Source organism: Myotis myotis, unplaced genomic scaffold (genome assembly GCF_014108235.1).
Source record: "Myotis myotis isolate mMyoMyo1 unplaced genomic scaffold, mMyoMyo1.p scaffold_m19_p_4, whole genome shotgun sequence".
NCBI lineage: Eukaryota > Metazoa > Chordata > Mammalia > Chiroptera > Vespertilionidae > Myotis > Myotis myotis.
The window spans coordinates 76,137,474-76,158,733 of NW_023416346.1; the positions used below are offsets into that span (position 1 = coordinate 76,137,474).

Genomic DNA, 21,260 nt, shown 5'->3' on the forward strand with positions numbered 1-21,260 from the left:
TGCACTAAGAATATCAGGTGATTGGGGAGGCTGAGCAACTGGGCCTATAGGACACGCACCACACAAGGCCACTCTATCAACACAGGGAAGCAGCCAAAATGTGGAGACAAACATGTCACAAATTACAGAAATGGGGGAAAGCAAACTACTGGATATAGAGTTCAAAACCACAATTATAAAGTTACTCAAGAAGCTTCTAAAAACCTCTGAGGAACTTAGTGAGAAGTTAAAATATATTAGTGAGAATGCTAAAAAAATGGAAAAGGACCAGTCAGAAATTAAGCATACACTGACTGAAATAAAGAATAATATACAGGGATTCAACAGTAGACTAGAGGATCCCAAGAATCAAATTGAAGATTTGAAATACGAAGAAGCAAAAAATACCCAGCCAGAAGAGCAAAAAGAAAAAAAGAATCCAAAAACATGAAAATAGTGTAAGGAGCCTCTGGGACAATTTCAGGCATATCAACATCCAAATTATGGGGGTTCCAGAAGAAGAGAGAGAGCAAGATATTGAAAACCTATTTGAAGAAATAATGACAGAAAACTTCCCCTACCTGGTGAAAGAAATAGATTTACAAGTCCGGGAAATGCAGAGAACCCCAAACAAGAGGAATCCAAAGAGGACCACACCAAGACACATCATAATTAAGATGCGAATAGCAAAAGACAAAGAGAGAGAATCTTAAAAGCAGCAAGAGAAAAACAGTTAGTTACTTACAAGGGAGTACCCATATGACTGTGAGCTGATTTATCAACAGAAACTATGCAGGCCAGAAGGGAGTGGCAAGAAGTATTCAGAGTGATGAATAGCAAGAACCTACAACCAAGATTACTCTACCCAGCAAAGCTATCATTTAGAATTGAAGGCCTCATAAAGAGATTCACAGACAAGAAAAAGCTAAAGGAGTTCATCACCACCAAACCAGTATTATATGAAATGCTGAAGGGTATTCTTGAAGAAGAAGAAGAAGAAGAAGAAGAAGAAGAAGAAGAAGAAGAAGAAGAAGAAGAAGAAGAAGAAGAAGGTAAAGATAAAAAATTATGAACAACAAAGTGACAACAAATACATAAATATCAACAAGTGAATCTAAAAATCAAATGAATAAAAAAAACCCTGATGAACAGAATAAAGTGATGAATGTAATAGAATCAGGGGCATGGAAAGGGAATGGGCTGACAATTCTTGGTGGGGAAGATGGTGGGGGGGGGTGTGGGAAGAGATTGGACAAAAATCACACCTATGGACGAGTACAGTGAGGGGTGAAGGCATGGAGTGGGGTGGGAACCAGGGGGAGAAGAGCTATGGGGGGAAAAAGAGGAACATCTGTAATAATGTGTACAATAAATATTTAAAAAAAAATCTGGGATGCAGTGAAAGCAGTAACAGGGAAGTCTATATCGTTATAGGCCAGTGATGGCGAACCTTTTGAGCTCGGCATGTCAGCATTTTGAGAAACCCTAACTTAACTCTGGTGCCGTGTCACATATAGAAATTTTTTGATATTTGCAACCATAGTAAAACAAATATTTATATTTTTGATGTTTATTTTATATATTTAAATGCCATTTAACAAAGAAAAATCAACCAAAAAAATGAGTTCAGGTGTCACCTCTGACAAGCGTGCCATAGGTTCGCCATCACTGTTAGGTTGATCTCAAGAAACAGGAGAATTCCCAAGTAAACAACATAACAGTATATCTTAAAGAACTACGAAAAGAAGAACAAAAACAACACAAAGTCAACAGAAGAAAGAAGTTTAGAGCAGAATAAAATGAAATAGAGAACAAAAAGACTATACAAAAAACCTATTAAATCAAAGAGCTGGTATTTTGAAAGGATTAATAATATTGACAAGCCCATGGTAAGACTCACTAATAAAAAAGTGGAAAAGACCGATATAAACAAAATCAGAAATGAGAGAGAAGTCACCACAGACTTCAAAGATATATTATGGAAGACTTTATGCCACCAAATTCAATAACCTAGAAGAAATGGATAAGTTCCTAGGAATATATAACCTTCCTAAGCTAAATCATGAAGAATTGGAAATCTAAATGGGCTGATCAGCAGTTAGGAAATTGAAACAACAATCAAAATCCTCCCCAAAACCAAAATTCCAGGACCAGACGGCTTCATCAGTGGATTCTACAAGATGTTCAAAGAAAATTTAAAACCTATCTTTCTCAAAATCTTCCAAAAATATTTAGAAGAGGCAATACTCTCTAACACATTCTATGAGGCTACTATAACCCTGACAGCAAAACTTGGCAAAAATAATACATAAAAGAAAACTATAGACAAATATCCCTGATGAATACAGATGCAAATATCCTAAACAAAATACTAGCAAATTGAATACAATAGTACATCCAAAAAATGACACATCATGATCAAATGGAGTTTATTCCAGGGGCACAGGATGGTTCAACATTCTCAAATCAATCAATGTAGTACATCACATTAACAAAAGAAAGGATAAAAATCATATGATCTTATCAGTAGATGCAGAAAAAGCATTTGATAAGGTACAACATCCATTTATGATTAAAACAATCAGTAAAACAGGAATATAAGGAAAGAACCTCAACATAATAAAGGCCATATATGATAAACCCTCAGCTAAAATCATTCTCAATGGTGAAAAACTGAAAGCTTTTCCTCTAAGATCACGAACAAGACAAGGATGTCCATTCTCATCTCTCTCATTCAACTTAGTGCTGGAAGTCCTAGCAGAGCAACAAGGCAAGAGAAAGAAATAGAAGACATCTAAATAGGTAATGAAAAAGTTAAACTGTCACTTTTGCAAACAACCAGATACTGTATATAGAGAACCCTAAACACTCCACTACAAAATTATTAGAAACAATAAACAAATACAAGAGATTAAAAATGGCAGAAGATTAAGTGGATGCTGCATGGACATGCTCCCAGGAACAAACAGGAATTATAACTAAAATACAGAAACACTTCCTGAATACTTAAGGTAAGATTGGCTAGAGAGAACCCTGATATCTGAGGACCAAAGGTGGAGACCACATAGAGATTTGTAGGAGGGGTGCAGGTGCCAAAGGGCTGGCCAGGGCCCCACAGACAGCAACTGAAGTTCCATAGAGATATCTCAGCTGTGGGGGTTTGCCACTGAGAGCTCTTGGATCTAATCCCCAAGTTGGGCCCCCCAGAAGAGAGCACCAGAACTGAGAAGGAGACCCACAAAACATCTGACTGTGAAAAGTAGCGAGGTTGCTCTCTGCCAGGAAGTGATGGCTGAAAAAGTCAGGCACCTTTGTAAACAGCCAATGCACAAAATTCCCTGTGGAGCCACCCACATGGTGTTCCAGCAGAAGGAGGGCAGAGTGGACTGGAACTGTGTGAGCAGAAGGCAGGATTGGGGACCCAGGGATTAGAGATCAGAAGGCAGATACTCCCAGATTCCTGGGCTGAGTCATTCCCTCACACAACAGAGGACATCTTTCCCACACAGACATTTGCCTTGCCTAGGGGGGAAGACAGAAGACCCACCCTATTGGAAAACACCTTGCCCTGAGGCCACTTGAAAGACTAAAAATAATAATTATCCTCCAGGCAATAGCAACTGCATTACTTTGTTAAAAAAAAAAATCTCTCCTCACAACTGAGGAGCATTGCCTGGGTTGGCAATTCAAATCGGAATCCTATCAGCCTGTAGGCAGAGGTGGACTCTGGAGGCTTTGAGTCTTTGCCTGATCTAATTAGTCAAAAACATCCTTTGACACTGTCCTGCACTAGAAATTGAGAGGCGTAGAGGATCTACCTAAAACATAGTCACAAATTCAAACAGACATCCAAAATGAGGAGATAAAGAAAAAAAAAAACCCAAATGAAAAAATTAGAGAATTATCCAGAAGAAGAGATAAATGAAGCAGAGATAAGAAATTTATCTCAAACAGAGTTCAGAGTAATGATGGTAAAGATGTAAAACAGCATAAAAAAAGATATAGTAACTATGTAAAAAGAACAGTCAGAAATAAAGAATGACATAACATAACTGAAGAACACATTGCAAGGAATATACAGCATATTAGGGGAAGCTGAACCTGAATCAGTGATTTAGAAGTCAGGATTGAAAAAAAATCACAAGACAATCAGAGAACCAAAAAGAAAAGAAAAGGAAAAAAAAAAACAATTACAAAACAGGAGGACAGCTTATGGAAGCTGTAGGACAACGTGAAAAGTAACAATATAAGCATAGCAGGATTGCCAGAAGAGGCAGAAGGGGAGAAAAGGATAGAAAACATATTTGAAGAAATAATGGCAGAAAACTCCACTAAGCTGGTAAAGGAAAAAGTCACACAAGTTGGGGAGGCACAGAGAAAACCAAGCAAGAACCCAAACAGGCCCATGCCCAGGCACATCATAATTTAAATGCCAAAAATTAAAGACAAAGATAGAGTCTTAAAGGCAACAAGATAAAAGCATACTGTTACCTACAAAGGTGTTTCCATAAGTTTGACACATAATTTCTCATCAGAAACTCTATAAGACAGAAAAGAATGGCATGAAGTACTCAAGGTAATGAAAAGCAAGAGTCTGAAACCAAGATTACTATATCCACCAAGGCTATCATAGTAAATAGTCAAATAAAGAGCTTCACAGAAAAAAAGAAAAAAAACTAAAGGAGTACATTATAAGAATTGCTGAAGTGACTGCTGTAATGAGAAGAAGAAAGAGAGATAGAAACCTAGGCATACCAAATTAAAATGTCAATAAATAAGTACCTATCAATAATAACCCTATGTGAATGGATTAAATGCTCCAATCAAAAGGCATAAGGTAGCTGAATGGATAAAAAACATGACCAAACTACATGCTGTCTATGAGACCCACCTCAAAGCAAAAGACACACAGGATGAGAGTGAATGGATGGGAAAAATATATCCATGGAAATGGGGGGAAAAAAGCTGGAGTACCAATACTCATATCCCACAAAATAGAATACAAAATGAAGGCTATCACAAGAGACAAGAATGGTCACCACATAATATTAAAGTGATCAATCCAACAAGAGGATATAACCCTGATAAACATATATGCACCCAATATAGGAGCACCAAAATATATAAAAAAACTTCTGGAGAAATTTAAGGAAGAGATTGACAACAATATAGTTATAGTAGGGAACTTTAACACCCCACTGACTTCACTGGATATATCTTCCAGACAAAAACTTAACAAGGAAACACAGACTCTAAAGGACACACTGGATCAGATGGATTTAATTGACATTTATTGAACATTTCACTCCAAAGCAGCAGAATATACATTCTTCTCAAGTGCACATGGATCATTCACAAAGATAGGCCACTTGTTAGGAGAAAAAACAAGTCTCTACAAGTTCAAGAAGATTGAAATCATATCAAGAATCTTCTCAGATCAAAATGACATAATATTAGAAATCAACTACAGCAAAACACCCCAAAACATTTAAACACATGGAGGCAAAATAGCATGTTATTAAACAATGAATGGTTTACCAACGAGGTCAAGAAAGAAATAAAAAAATTCTTTGAAACAAATGAAAATGAAAACCAACAACCCAAAATCTATGGGACACAGCAAAAGCAGTCCTGAGAGGGAAGTTCCTAGCACTAAAGGCCTACCTCAAAAATCAAGAAAAATCAGCAATAAACTATATAACTCTACAACTTAAGGAACTAGAAATAGAACAAAAAGAAAAGCCCGTAGTAAGCAGAAGGAAGGAAATTATGAGGATGGAGCAGAAATGAATAACATAGAGACTAAAAAAAAAAACCACTACAAAAAAATAAATGAAACCAAGCGACAGTTCTTTGAAAGGATAAACAAAATTGATAAACCGTTATCCAGACTCATCAAGAAGCAAAGAGAGAGATCCATGATGGCAGCTGACAGGACAGCATTGAAGAAGAGAGTGTGAGTGAGTGAGAGAGCTAAAGAGGACTGTGTGGATGTGTGGGGCGTGTGTGTACGTGTGAGTGAGGGGCAGTTATATTCTGCAGGACTGCTGGAGACTGGCAGACCAGGCTCCCCTAGCCGGGAGACTACTACTGATGAAATCTGTCCCGGGGCAGCTGGCTCTGCTGTAGAGACCACACCATCTTGAAGGGGAAAGCAGCTGTGATTGGGAGCCCAGCCTCACCTCCACCCAGGAAGATCTCAGACACCACCCGGGACTCTACGGCCACACTGGCCAGGGACCAGCTGCCTTGGTTGAAAACCCATGAACACCAAGACTCCAGCCTCCCTGGCTGCAGGCTCCTAAAATGTTTGTCCAGGGGGAGACAAAATGGTGGCCAAAAAGGCAGATGGGCCATGCACCTTCTCACGGAGCATATAGAAGAAACAGCTGAATTGAATAACATCCACCTGGAATTGAGGAATTAAATACAGCTAGTGAGACAATCCATGGATGAAAAGGTCAGAGGTCACCTGGAGAGAAGTGGGATCAGGGATCTGGGCTGGAGGGAGAAACAGGTGCAGCTGGGACTAGAGTCTCAGAAGGAAACTGTGCTACACCAAATCCATGTCCCCTAGGGACAGTGTAGTGCTTGAATATGAGAGCAGGTCCACAGGGCTGCTGGCAGCAGGGGACTCTAGATCTAAGCCCACAGACATGGGAGGCTGCATCCAGAAAGGAAGCCTGAAGTTCTGCACAGGCCACACAGTGCTGCAGGGAGAGAGACATGCAGTGGCGTGGTTTCTCTGTCTTTAGCATTCCCTTGCTTTTACTGGCTAAATCCAGTGCATTGGACCTTTTAATTACAAACACTCACCAAGGCCACGGTGCAGGGGAAGGTGTTTTGGTGGAAGCTGGGGAACAAAATAGAGAGAGATGATCAGGAAGCCAGCTCTGGGACAGTTCAATCCTTCCAACCCTGAACAGACATTTTTGTTCTGAAGACCAGGCCCCTCTTAGCAATGCAGCCGCATCCAATCTTGAGCTCAACAGGGAAACAAATATTATAAATTTCCTCAGGGAGCCCTCGGGACTGGGTTGAGGGGCCATTTGGTCCCAGAAACTAATACAGAAATACTGCCATCTAGAGTCCATGTCAGAAATAGACGCTTGTGTAAATACAACTGAAAACAGGCAGAAAAACAAAGTAGGCAAATTGATCCCACTTGCCTGAAACCAAGATTGTGGTGTCTGACACAGAGGAGCAGTGGATTGCTGGGAACTTCAACACAGTGCTGACTATGAACAAACTTCATTACTTCACTATTTTATTTGTTTATTTTTTACTTAAAAAACTAAATTTTTTCTCTTTATTTTATCTTTTTGTTTATTATTTTTATTTGTTATTATTATTTATCCTTTCATTTATTTCTTGTTTTGAATTAGTGTTCTACATCAATAGTTTTTTTTTTTACTTTTTATCATTATTTTACTCTATCTCATTTTTTCCTTTATGCCAACCCTTTCCTTCTCACTTCTATCTTTTTCACCCTGTTTGTCTTCTCCTGTTACTGCTTTAGGTTTTCGCTCTCCTTTCTTTTTACTCCTTGTTAAAAATTGATCTTCTTTAGCTGATTTATTGACACATTATTATTATAGTAGTCTCTGCTGGCTTACTCCTATATCTAATTTCCTCTTCCCTGCTCCAAGATCATGCAACTTTCTCTTTTCTCTTTCTTCTCTAGCCAATTTTGTTCTTTCTTCATTTTGTTGTTTGTTTTATGGTTTTGTTTTTTTTTTAAATTTATGCTTTGTTTTTCCTCTCCTCACTTGTTCTCTTTTTCTACTAATAGCTCAATTAGTTTGACTTACCAAACTCAGGCTATCTGCTCTCTACTCTATTCTCCTTTTCCAAAAATAGATGAATATATAGAGAAAGAGAGGGGAAAATTTATATATATATATATATATATATATATATATATATATACTAGAGGCCCAATGCACAAAAATTTGTGTACTCACTTGGGGGGGGGGGGGCGGGCATCGCTCAGCCCAGCCTATACACTCTCACAGTGTGAGACCCCTCATAGGATGTCTGACTGATGGTTTAGGCCTGCTACCAGGGGATCAGGCCTAAGCTGGCAGTTAGAAATCCTTCTCATAGCCAGGGAGCCCTTGGGGGATGTCCACCTGCTGGCTTATGCCCACTCCACAGTGGATCAAGCCTAAGCTGGCAGTAAGAAATTCCTCTGACAGCCTGAGAGCCCTTGGAGGATGTCCACCTGCTGGCTTAGGTCCACTCCCTGGGGGATCAGGCCTAGGCTGGCAGTCAGACACCCCTCTGGCAGCCTTGGAGCCCTCAGGGGATGTCCAACTAACAGCTGAGGCCTGCTCCCCAGTGGAGAAGCTCCCTCAACTGCCACTGTGCAGGCCAGCCCTGAGTTGGATTCTGGCTGAGTGGCCCTCCTCCTGTGGAAGTTCACTGACTACCAGGAGGTAGCTCCTGCATTAAGCATCTTCCCCCTGGTGGTCAGTACACATCACAGTGACCAGCCCTTCCCAGTTGTTCCACCATTAGGGTCAATTTGCATATTTCCCTTTAATTATATAGGATAAATTTTCTTTTATTTATATAATTTAATATATATTTTTTCATCATTATTATTAGTTTTAATTATCATCATCATTATTATTATTTTTAATTGAGTATTTTGTTTTTTACTTTTCTTCTTATACACTCATTCTCTTTCTACTTCCTCTGAACTGAATCATGGCCATTTCCCCATTCATTCAATTCCTTTACCTTACCTTCTGGAAATAAGTTCTGCATCTTCAGATTCACCCCCCCTTCTTTTTTTATGAGTGTTTGAAATTTTTTATTAGTTGTTGGTTTTGTGGAGTTTTCTACTCATATATATGAATTCTTTTTCCTTTATTTTTTCTTCTTTTTCTTTTCTCTCTTACCTTTTATCCTTTTCTCAGTATCATTTTTGCACTCTTTTCTCTCCCCTAATACTCTCTTATCTGGTGGTCAATTTTTTTGGGGGGGGGTTATTGGTGTTGTGAATACATTTGTGTTTTGTTCCCTCTGTGTCATGTCTTGTCAAGTTGCATTTTGTGGGTTTTGTTCAACATAATAGAGAGTGAGCCACATAAGCAGGCAACCTGAGAGGAGTGAATATGGGGAGACAAAGAAACAACCCCCATACAAAAGAAAAGGAGGAATCACTGGAAAAAGAAGTAAACAAAATGGAGGCAAGCAATATGTCAGAGAAAGAATTCAGCGCAATCTTCATAAGGATGCTCAAAAGGATGAAAGACAAATTCAATAACATGTAAGAATCAAGAAGAAATGAAGAATATCCAAGAATAAATGAAGAATGACATAGCTGCAATAAAGAACACAATAGAAAACATTAACAGCAGACTAGAAGAAGCTTAGGACTGCATCAGTGAGCTAGAAGACAAGGTAGGAAAAAACATCCAAGCAAAGCAGCAACTGGAAAACAAATTTTTAAAAAAGGAAGAGAGCCTAAGGGAGCTTTGTGACAACATGAAATGAAACAACTTCCACATAATAGGAGTACCAGAAGAAGAGGAAACTGAGCAAGGAATAGAAAACCTGTTTGAAGAAATAATGGCAGAAAATTTCCCTGATATTGTAAAGAAAAAAATCACAAAAATCAAAGAAGCTCAGAGTCCCAAATAAGATGAACCAAAAAAACCAACACCAAGACACATAGTAATTAAATTGGTGGCCAGAGAGACAGAAAGTTAACTATAAGGGCTCTTCCATTAGACTATCAACTGATTTCTCAACAGAAACACATCAGATCAGAAGGGAGTGGAATGAAATATATAAAGTAATGCAAAGCAAGGGCCGGAATCCAAGAATACTATACCCAGTAAGGTTATCATTAAAAATTGAAGATGAAATCAATAGCTTCAAAGACAAAAAGGGCTAAGAGAGTTTACTACCACAAAACCAGCAATGCAAGAAATGCTAATGGGACTGTTGTTAAAAGAAGAAATAGGAAGGGATGAAGGAACACAGGCATAAAGAATAAAAATATGACAAACAAGTACCTATCAATAATAACCTTAAATGTAAATGGATTAAATGTTCCAATCAAAAGACATAGGGTAGCTTAATGGATAAAAAACATGACCCTTGCCAAACCGGTTTAGCTCAGTGGATAGAGCGTCGGCCTGCAGACTCAAGGGTCCCGGGTTCGATTCTGGTCAAGGGCATGTACCCTGGTTGTGGGCACATCCCCAGTGGGGGGCGTGCAGGAGGCAGCTGATTGATCTCTCTCATCGATGTTTCTAACTCTCTATCCCTCTCCCTTCTTCTCTATAAAAAATCAATAAAATATATTAAAAAAAAACATGACCCTTATATCTGCTGTCTACAAGAGACCCACCTCAGAACAAAGGACTCACACAAGCTGATAGTGTAGGAATGGAAATATTTTTTTCCAGGTGAATGGAAATGAGAAAAAAGCTGGGGGTAGCAATACTTAGTAATTTGACAAACTAGAACCTAAAGTGAAGGCCAGAACAAGAGATAAGGAAGGACACTTCCTAATACTAAAGAGAGCAATTCAACAAGGGGATATAACTCTGGAAAACATATATGCACCCAATATAGGAGCACCAAAATACATAAAAAACCTTCTGGAGGATATGAAGGGTGAGATCGACAGCAATACAATCAGAGTAGGGAACTTTAATACCCCATGACACCACTGGATAAATCCTCTAAACAAAAAATCAGCAAAGAAACATCAATCCCAAATGACTCACTAGATTAGATGGAATTAATTGACATCTTCAGAATATTTCACCCCAAAGCCACAGAACATACATTCTTCTCAAGGGCACATAGGACATTTTCAAAGATAGACCACATATTGAGAAACAGGCAAAGTCTCTTCAACTTCAGGAAGATAGAAATCACACCAAGCATCTTCTCAGATAACAATGGGGAAAAATCAATTCCATATACCATTGTACACAAAAATTAAGATACCTAGGAATAAACTTAACTAAGGAGGTAAAAGACTTGTACTCAGAAAACTGTAGGACATTGACAAAAGAGATAAAGACATAAACAGATGAAACAGCATACTGTGTTCATGGACTGGTAGAATCAACATCATTAAAATGTCCATACTACACAAAGCAATTTCTAGATTCAATGTAATCCCCATTAAAATACCAGTGGCATACTTCACAGACCTAGGAAGAACTCTCCAAAAATTCATCTGGAAAAAGAAAAGACCCTGAATAGTCACAGGAATCTGGAGAAAGAAGAACAGGAACAAGACAAGGATGCCCACTTTCAACATTCCTGTTTGATATAGTACTGGAATTGCTAGCCATAGTGATCAGACAAGAAGAAGAAATAAAAGGCATCTAAATGGGAAAAGAAGAAGAAAAACTGTCCTTATTTGCATATGACTTGCTACTATACATAGAAAACCCAAGGACTCCCTCAAAAAACTACTAGACTTAATTAATGAATTTGGCAATGTAGCAGGATACAAAATTAACATCCAGGAATCTATGGACTCTTTATACACCAATAATGAACTCACAGAAAGAGAAATGAAAAAAATCCCATTTACCATTGCACCAAAAAAATTAGGATACCTAGGAATAAATTTAACTAAAGAAGTAAAAGACATGTACTCAGAAAACTACAGGACATTTTAAAAAGAGATAGAGGAAGACATAAAGAAATGGAAGAACATACCGTGTTCATGGATTGGTAGGATCAACGTCATTACAATGTCCATATAACCCAAGGCAATCTTCTTGTCTGATTACTGTGGCTAGGACTTCCAGTACTATGTTAAATAAGAGTGGTTAAAGTGGACATCCCTGTCTTGTTCCTGTTCTTAGGGGAAATGGTTTTAGTTCTACCCATTGAGTATGATTTTGGCATTAGGTTTGTCATATATGACCTTTATCATGTTGAGATCTGCTACCTCTATTCCCACTTTGCTGAGAGTTTTATGAAAACTGGGTGTTGGATTTTATCAAATGCTTTTTCTGCATCTATTGATATGACCATGTGATTTTTGTCTTTCAATTTGTTTATGTGATGTATCACATTTATTGATTAGTGGATATTGTACCAGTCTTGCATCCCTGGAATAAATCCCACTTTGTCATGGTGTATGATCTTTTTAATACATTACTTAATGTGATTTGCTAATATTTTGTTGAGGATTTTAGCATCTATGTTCATCAGGGATATTGTTCTGTAATTTTCTTTCTTTGTAGTGTCTTTCTCTGGCTTTGGAATTAAGATAGTGTAGGTCCCATAAAGGTAGTTTGGAATTATTCCTTCTTCTTGGATTTTCCGAAATATTTTGAGGAGTATAGGCATATGTAAGGCAAAGGAAACTAAGGATAAAATAAACAAATGAAACTACATCAAAATGAAAAGTGTCCGCACAGTAAAAGAAACCATCAATAAAACAAAAAGAGAGCCCTCTGCATTGGAGCCCATATTTGGCAGTTATACATCTGATAAAGGGTTAATATCCAAAATATATAAGGAACTCATACAACTTACCAAAAGGAAGACAAACAATCCAATTAAAAAATGGGCCAAGGACCTAAACAGACACTTCTCCAATAAGGACATACTGATGGCCAAGAGACATATGAAAGAATGCTCAAAGTCACTAATCAACTGAGAGATGCAAATCAAAACGACAATGAAGTACCATCTCACACCTGTCAGAATGTCTATCATCAACAAATCAATAAATAACAACTGCTGACAAGGATATGGAGAAAAGGGAACCCTAGTACACTGCTGGGAAGAATGCAGACTGGTGCAACCATTATGGAAAGCAGTATGGCATTTCCTCAAAAAATTAAATATGGAACTGCCATTTGACCCAGTGATCTCACTTCTAGGAATATATCCTAAGAAACCCGAAGCACCAGTCAGAAAGAATGTATGCACCCCTATGTTCATGGCAGCACAATTTACAATAGCTAAGATTGGGAAACACCCCAAGTGCCCATCAGTAGATGGGTGGATAAGAAAGCTGTGGTACATTTATACCATGGAATACTATGCAGCAGTAAAAAAGAAGAATCTCTTACACTTTGATACAGCATGGAGGTTCCTGGAGAGTATCAGCTAAGTGAAATAAGTCAGTCAGAGAAAGACAAGTATCACATGATCGCACTCATATGTGGAATCTAATGAACAAAATAAACTGATGAACAGCATAGATCCAGAGACATGGAAGCATGGAACAGAGTGCGAAATCTCAGAGGGAAGGCCGGGGAGGGTGGGTGGTTGAAAGGTAATCAACAAAAGACCTTGTAGTCACATTTGCATAACCCATAGACACAGACAATAGGGTGCTGAAGGCATGGGGTGGGGAGTGGGGGGACAGGGGCGTGTTGGAGGAAGTCAATCGGGGAAACGGAGACATATTTAGTACTTTCAACAATAAAAATTATTTAAAAAACTAAACAAATACAGTCAAGTTGCAGAATACAAATTATTGTGCAAAAATCCATTGCCTTCCTGTATACTAACAACAAAACCTCAGAACAAGAAATGAAAAAAAAATTCCTTTTGCAATTGCAACAAAAGAATAAAATGCCTAGGAATAAACTTAACAAAGAATGCAAAAGACCTAGATACTGAAAATTATAAAGCCTTACTAAAAGAGATTTTAAAAAGACACATCAAAATGAAAAAAAATATTTATATTCTGTGTTCAGGGATTGGAATAATCAACATAGTTAAAATAGCCATATTACGCAAAGCAGTATACAGATTTAATGCAATCCCCATCAAAATCCCAATGTCATTTTAAAAAAATAAAGAGACCAAGAAATCATCAGATTTGTATGGAACCACAAAAGATACCCGATGGCTAAAGCAATCCTGAGAAAAAAGAACCAAGCTGGAAGTATCAAGCAACTTGACTTCAAATTATACTACAGAGTTATAATCAAAATAACATGGTACTGGCAGAGAAACAGACACACAGATCAATGGAACAGAATAGAAATCCCAGTTATAAAATCACATGTATATGGACAGGTAATTTTTGACAAGGAGCCAGAAACATACAATGGAGTAAACATAGTCTCTTCATAAATGGTGCTGGTAAAATTGGAAAGTCACATGCAAATGAATGAAACTGGATTGCAGTTTATCTCCATGTACAAAAATTAATTTAAAATGGATCAAAGACTTAAATACAAGACCTGAAACAGTAAGTTACATAGAATACAATATAGGTACCAATCTTGTGGACCTTGGTCATAGACAACATTTTATGAACTTGACCCCAAAGGCAAGGGAAGTAAAAGCAAAAATAAATTAATGGGACTATATCAAACTAGAAAGCTTCTGCAGAGCAACAGAAAGTGACAACAAAACAATGAAGCAGCCATCCAAGTAGAAGATGATATTTGCAAACAGTAGCTCTAAAAAAGGTTTAATTTCCAAAATATATAAAGAACTCATAAAACTCAACACCAAACAAACAACGCAATAAAAAAAAAAAAGTGGGCAGAAGACCTAAAAATATAGCTATCCCAAGAAGACATATGAACAGCCAATAGTTATAAGAAAAGATGTTCAACCTCACTGGCAATTAGGGAAATGCAAATAATAACTACAATAAGACACTACCTTACACCTTTTAGAGCAGCCTTTATCAACAAGACAAGCAATAACAAGTATTGGAGAAGTGGAAAAAAGAGAATCCTCATTCACTGCTGGTGGGAATGCAGACAACCACTATGGAAAGCAGTCTGGCAATACCTCAAAAAATTAAGAATATAGTTACTATATGTGCCAGCAATCCCTCTTCTGATTACATATTCTACAACCTGGAAATCATGTGTTCAAAAAGATATATGTACCCCTATGTTCATTGCAGCTTTATTTACAGTGGCCAAGAGATGGAAACAACCAAAGTGTTTTGCAATAGAGGACTAGATAAAGAATATGTGGTGCATATGCACAATGGAATACTACTCAGCCATAAGAAAGGATGAAATAGTGCCATTTGTAAATTTGCAACAACATGGATGGACCTTAAGAACATTATGCTAAGTAAAATAAGTCAGTCAGAAAACGTTAAGAACTACATGATTTCACTCATATATGGGATATAAAACTGAAAGTCGTGAACACAAACAGCAGTGTGATGGTTGCCAGGGTGAATGGTATGGGGGAGAAGAGGATCCTAATATAAGGTGACAGGAGAAGATTTGACTTTGGGTGATGGGCACATGGTGCAATATACAGATCTTATAACATAGAAAATCACATCTTAAACCTATAAATTCATGTTGACCAATGTCACCCCAAAAAATTTAATTGAAAAAAGATAAATAAGCTTAAAAAAGAATCTATAATAATAAAAACACAAAATGCTAATTAGACCGGACAGCTGAACAACCTTCCAATGTCATTCCGATGTCCTTCTGGATGAAGCCGCCATGACGGGGGCCAAGGCAGAGGTGGTTAGGGGTAATCAGGCAGGCAGGCAAGAGTTTAAGAGCCAGTGGGCCCGATTGCAAGAGGGAGGTCTGACTGCCAGTTTAGGCCTGATCCCACAGGGATCCCTATGGAATTGGACCTAAACCCACAGTCGGACATCGCCTGAGGTGTCCCGGATTGCTAGAGGGTGCATGCTGGACTGAGGGACCCTCTCCCATGCATGCATTTCATGCACCAGGTCTCTAGTATTCTATAAAAGAAACACATATACTGACAAAAAAAATGCAGCAATTGAAATAAACAGCAGAATATGTTATGTGCTTACGCATCTGTCCTCTGTTTCTTTTCATCTCCTATGGCCAGATTTTTGCAATTCTTGACAAAAATATGGAGCTCTCCAGTTTTGTAGCAGTAGCTGATGTGGAGAAGGATTTCACCACTGACCTTCACGTTGCCATAGTCTCCTGTTTCACTGTAAACACTCAGCATGCTATTAAGGCTGGCCTAGAATAAACAAGATAGAAAGAGGAGTCCTATCTATATATATAAAAAGCCAGCGACCATAATGCCATAATGACAGGAACAACCAGTCCCAATGATGCCTACTTCGGCCAGCGAACTGGCTCAATCAGGGGGTGGGGCTGGCTGACCAACCTTCTGCGGCCCCTCTCCCCAGCTGGCCTCACCCATGATTGGCCACTCCCACCCCGATCAAGGACAGGGTGACCGGCCAACACCCCCCCCCCATGGCCCTTCCCCCTGGCTGGCCCCACCCCTGATGGGTCCCACCACCCCGATCAGCCCACAGCACCTCCCCCCAGCCAGCTCCACCTCCAATCAGCCCCCCAACCCATTCTGGGGCAGGGCCAGCCATCCAAACACCCACAGCCCCTCCCACAGCTGGCCCCACCCCTGATCAGCCCCCACCACCCCAATGGTCCTGCGGCCCCTCTCCCCAGCCAGCTCCATTCCTGATTGGCCCCCACCACACCAAACAGGGTGGGGCTGGCTGGCCAACCTCCCATGATCCCTCCTCTGGCTGCTTACCACCTATCAACCCCGTCACCCCATTCAAGGGGGGCAGCTAGCTTACAACCCACAGCCCCTCCCCATGGCTGACCCTGCCCCCAATCAGTCCCCCCACCCCAATCGGAGGCAGGTCCTACTGGCCAATCACTCATGGCCCTTCCCCCCAGCCAGCCCAGCCCTAATCGTGCCCCAATTGGGGCGGGCTGTCTGGTTAACCTCCGCTGCCTCTTCATCCCGGCAGACCCGGTCCCGATCCGCCCCAATTGGGGCTGGGCCAGCCAGCCAGACCCCATCCATGCATGAATTCATGCACTGGGCCTCTAGTATTATACTAATGATCTCTTCACAAAAACCACCCCTTTCATTCAATTATAATTCCTGTTCTTTATAATCAGTAGGGAAATCTAAGGAAATGGAAGAAAGCAAAAATCACTTATTTGCTTAATTTTCTCATTGCATAAAATCCAAGCCTGAGAAAGGATAATAAGATCTAGGACCATTAGTAATGAAGGCAGGCAACTTGCTGAGAGGAGAAGCATTGCTCTTTTGCATTAGTGAATAGCCTTTGTTTATTCACTTTTCTAATGAATATGGAGTCATTGAGGCATTTCCAATCCCATCTCCTCTCCAAATCCCTGTAGCTTTCTCCTTTCTCATTGGGAGGCTCAAGGTCAATATACTTCAAGATCTAGAATGTGTTAACCAGGAAAAACAAAAGCTCATCTATTTGCTAGTAAGAGCTACAAAATTCTCCCTGGTACACCCCCAGAGAGCATCTCATTAGCCTCTGGAAAGTCATAACTGCAGTATTAACAAGGCACCCCTCAGCAGCTGTGTGGCCACCTAAGTAATGTAGGACCCTGGCTTCCTAAACCTCAGTAAAATATCAACCCACAAAATAGAACACTACAGTAACACACCAACCAATACATAAATTGTTTTAAAAAGTCCAAATCTCCCAGAATGAATGAAGTTCCTGATGAGTCACTAATTACGAGAGATATATTTTCAATCAACTAACAAAATTATCCTTTAGTGCCATAAGCAAAAACTCTATCTTAGCAACATGACTAGCACAAAATACCACCTGAAAGGCTTTCATGAGTGACTTAACAGTCTCAAAAATCTTGTTTGTGAACCACTGGGAGGTAAGGACCATGGTAAATGCAGAGAGGTTCCACTTTTGACTTTTTCATATATATACATACACACACACAGGGTGAGGGAAAAGTGGGTTTACAGTCATGAGTATGGGAAACAGTTTATTCCTGTATTATTATTTATTCATTATTGTATTAATATCCATACAACAACTGTAAACTTTCTTTAGCTACACCCTGTACATATATAAAGTCATCACATTCCTTCAATCATGAAGAGTAAAGACGATTCAAAGAACAGGATGTGGGTCATATGGATAGTATCTCTTCTAGGCTTAATTCAAGGGCAAGAGAAAACCAAGGATGCCAGAATTTGAGGCAGCCTGCCATATCCACAGTTTACACATCAGGTGGATACCGAGGGAGGACTATACTTGGAAATTATAACTTAAAGAGAGCCAGTGAGCGACCTAATTTGTCTTTCCTATTCATAAAATAAGGAAACAGAATTGTCATGATAGTAGGTGGCTTTTATCAGTGCTTTTCAAACTATAATTGCATATGAATCACCTGAGGATCTATTAAAACAAGTATTCAGATCTATTCTATCTTAGGTTGGGTCTGAGATTTTGCTTTTCTACTAGGTCCACAATTTCCAAACTGTTTGTCAAGGAATTCCACAGCACCTCAGTAAACTCACAGGGGCACACAGGTATTTTAAATTTACAAGGGAAACATAGTGTCATCTATCAGACACCATATAAACTACAAACAGTAGTTTGCAGTATCAACATTAAATTACATTTTATTCTTTATAAAGTCCTATCTGTGTGAAATTGAGTTTTTGGCAGTTGCTGTCACAAAACACAAATATTGCATAAAAATCAATGTAGAACAAGAAATTAGCCCTAGCTGGTTTGGCTCAGTGGATAGAGCATTGGCCTGTGGATCAAAGTGTTCAGGGTTCAATTCCAATCAAGGGCACATACCCCGGTTGCAGGCTTCTCCCTGCCGGGGCCATTGTCAGGGGTCATGCAGGAGGCAACCAATCAATGTGTTTCTCTCACATCAATATTTCTCTCTGTCTTTCCCTCTCTCTTCTACTCTCTTTAAAAACCAATGGAAAAATATCCTCTGGTGAGAATTGAAAAAAACAAAAATGAAATTAAAGTGGTGCCGTCCAATCAGATTCCAAATTTAACAATTCATGTAGTGCCAACAGACACACATATCCCATTAGTAAATATTAAGGGCTATTTAATAATGGAATAAAATATTATTTTTCTCTCAGTTTATGTATATTATTTTTTCAATTGGCTAAATTGTTAGGATACCAGTGCTTATTGTTTTATTTATTTTTTACCCAAATAATTAATAAATTGGCTATTCAGGTATTACTTTTGGTCCAGGAGTGAGTGCCATGAAAGTATCACTGAGATACTGCAGGCTCCCTGAACTGACAAAGTTTTAGAATATCTGTTTTAGGTAATGCAATGTTGCTGGTCCATGAACTATCATTTGAGTTTCAAGGCCTTCAAGAATAAGCCCCAAACTCCTCATGTTATATATGAGAAAATTGTGGCTCACAGAAATTGTTGGCAGCGCCAAGACATACAACACGTTCTGCAGATTTTTAGTCTGAGGACTTCCCTAACATACCTCACACTATTTCCTTGTTATCACTAATTCATGGCTCACCACATTGTTCTGTAGCCACTATTCAAAGAAGTTCCTCTGTAAGCAAGGGGCCCTATAGATGGAAGAAAATTTAAGAACTCACAAATGCTTAAGCTTGGGGGAAATTTAGGCAGTTAAGGAAATTTTACTACTAACCAAACTTTATGCTCTTAACCAAGCCAATGCTGTGATTTAAAATAGAGCTTTCTCTTGCTCTTGCTCCCTCTGTCCGTCCCTTCCTCCTTTCTACTCTATCTAAAAGCAATGAAACAATATCATTGGGTAAGAATTTTAAAAAAATAAAATAGAGGTATTTATTCTAAAGGTATCTCATCAATGGTAAATAATTTTGGACCATGTATCTTTTGACTAGTCCTCATATTCTAATGTTTAATGAGTGTTTTTTTTGGGGGGGAATACTTGGATTTTGATAATTTTATTTACCTTTTATTTATTTATTTATTTATTTATTTTTAAATTTTTTACTTATTTATTTTTTATTTTATTTTATTTATTTTTTACAGAGAGGAAGGGAGAGGGATAGAGAGTTAGCAACATCGATGAGAGAGAAACATCCATCAGCTGCCTCCTGCACACTCCCTACTGGGGATGTGCCCGCAACCAAGGTACATGCCCTTGACCGGAATCGAACCTGGGACCCTTGAGTCCACAGGCTAATGCTCTATCCACTGGGCCAAACCGGTTAGGGCTGATCATTTTATTTACCTTTTAAAAGAGAACCTCTGGTAAATTGAATACAAATCAGAAAAAGCTATATGCTGGAAAATTGCCCACCTAACCAGATTTCCTGTACCATAAAATTTGTGAAGTACGGTTGGAAAGAAGGAAAAGCAAAGATTGAAAACTCACAGTGTCTGAGTCAACATCAGGCACATTTAGGTAGGTCCATTTCTTGTCAGGGCCGGCTTGAGAATTCTTTAAGGATGTCACACGAAGGTCAAAAGGGAAAAAAAAGGTATTAAAATAACAGATAGAAATTAGAGAAGCAAAGAAAAAAGTTACATACATATAGATGGGTAAAAGGTAGCAGGGGTTCCTAAAGGCTACCTCTTAAAGAAAGCCTGAACACTAAAGTAAGAAGGGTCTTCATTCTGTTGGCAGTGGGAAACTATGGACACTGTTTGAATAGGAGAGAAACCTGACTTGATATGTGTTTTAGGAGAATGTCTGCCAGCAGTGTGGAGAACAATTAGGGAGTTGAGAGAATGGTGGAAGGGAAATGTATCAGCAGAGAATTGAGATAATTTATAGGCTTGAGCTGAACTAAGGACTGAAGAGGTCTTAAAGCCTATGTGAGGACCAAGGAAGAAGAGGAAAGCAATGAGAAGCCTTAGGAAAAGTCTACACAAAATTAGACCAAAAAGTATTCTGTGGGCAAAGGACAAGTGGAACACTATAATGACTTAACTCACTAACAGACATTGTCCCAAAAACATTCATATGCCCTTTGGAAGTGAACAGAAAATCAACAAGAGAAAGAATAAGCTTCCAGTGCATTAGAGAACTGCTTACTCTTGACAGGCCACTTGGTAGGCTGTAGGTGTTTGCAGAAAACCTGGAGGACACTACATCATCAATACTTTCTTCAGTTTCTTCCGAGGAGTCCTAAGGAAGGGGGAAAATATCAGTGGTTTGGTTTACTGTTTTCCTAGAAAGTCATTTCACTCCCCAAATCACTTTCTTTTTAAAATACCTGAAAAATCATATACAAATATCTAGAAATCGCCCTATTCTAGGTTTTCCTCTTTTGCTATCCATTCAACCTGAATTATATTATCAGAGGAGTAGGGCCTCCTTCCTAGTGGAAGCTTTATGGAAAGAGAATGAAATTTAGAATCACACAGACCTTAGGTGATATCTAAGGTGATTTACTTTGGGCAATTAAATTATTTTTTAATTAAAAAGTGTTTGATCTGTGCATGTATGCATTTGTGTGTGTGTGTGTGTGTGTGTGTGTGTGTGTGTGTGTGTGTATACTGTCAAGATGGGTGCTCTAGGTGACACTCCAACCAA

General features: G+C 38.9%; 1 protein-coding gene across 1 annotated transcript in view; it reads right to left on the minus strand.

Annotated features, from left to right (window-relative positions):
- Positions 1–21,260, minus strand: part of SYTL5 (synaptotagmin like 5) — a 209,135-nt gene that overhangs the window by 88,657 nt on the left and 99,218 nt on the right. The window contains exons 8-10 of the mRNA XM_036306003.1: positions 20,760–20,852; positions 20,097–20,162; positions 15,746–15,924 (exon numbers count right to left, since the gene is read on the minus strand). Of these exons, the coding sequence (XP_036161896.1) occupies positions 15,746–15,924; positions 20,097–20,162; positions 20,760–20,852 (338 nt within the window). The remainder of the gene's footprint in view (positions 1–15,745; positions 15,925–20,096; positions 20,163–20,759; positions 20,853–21,260) is intronic.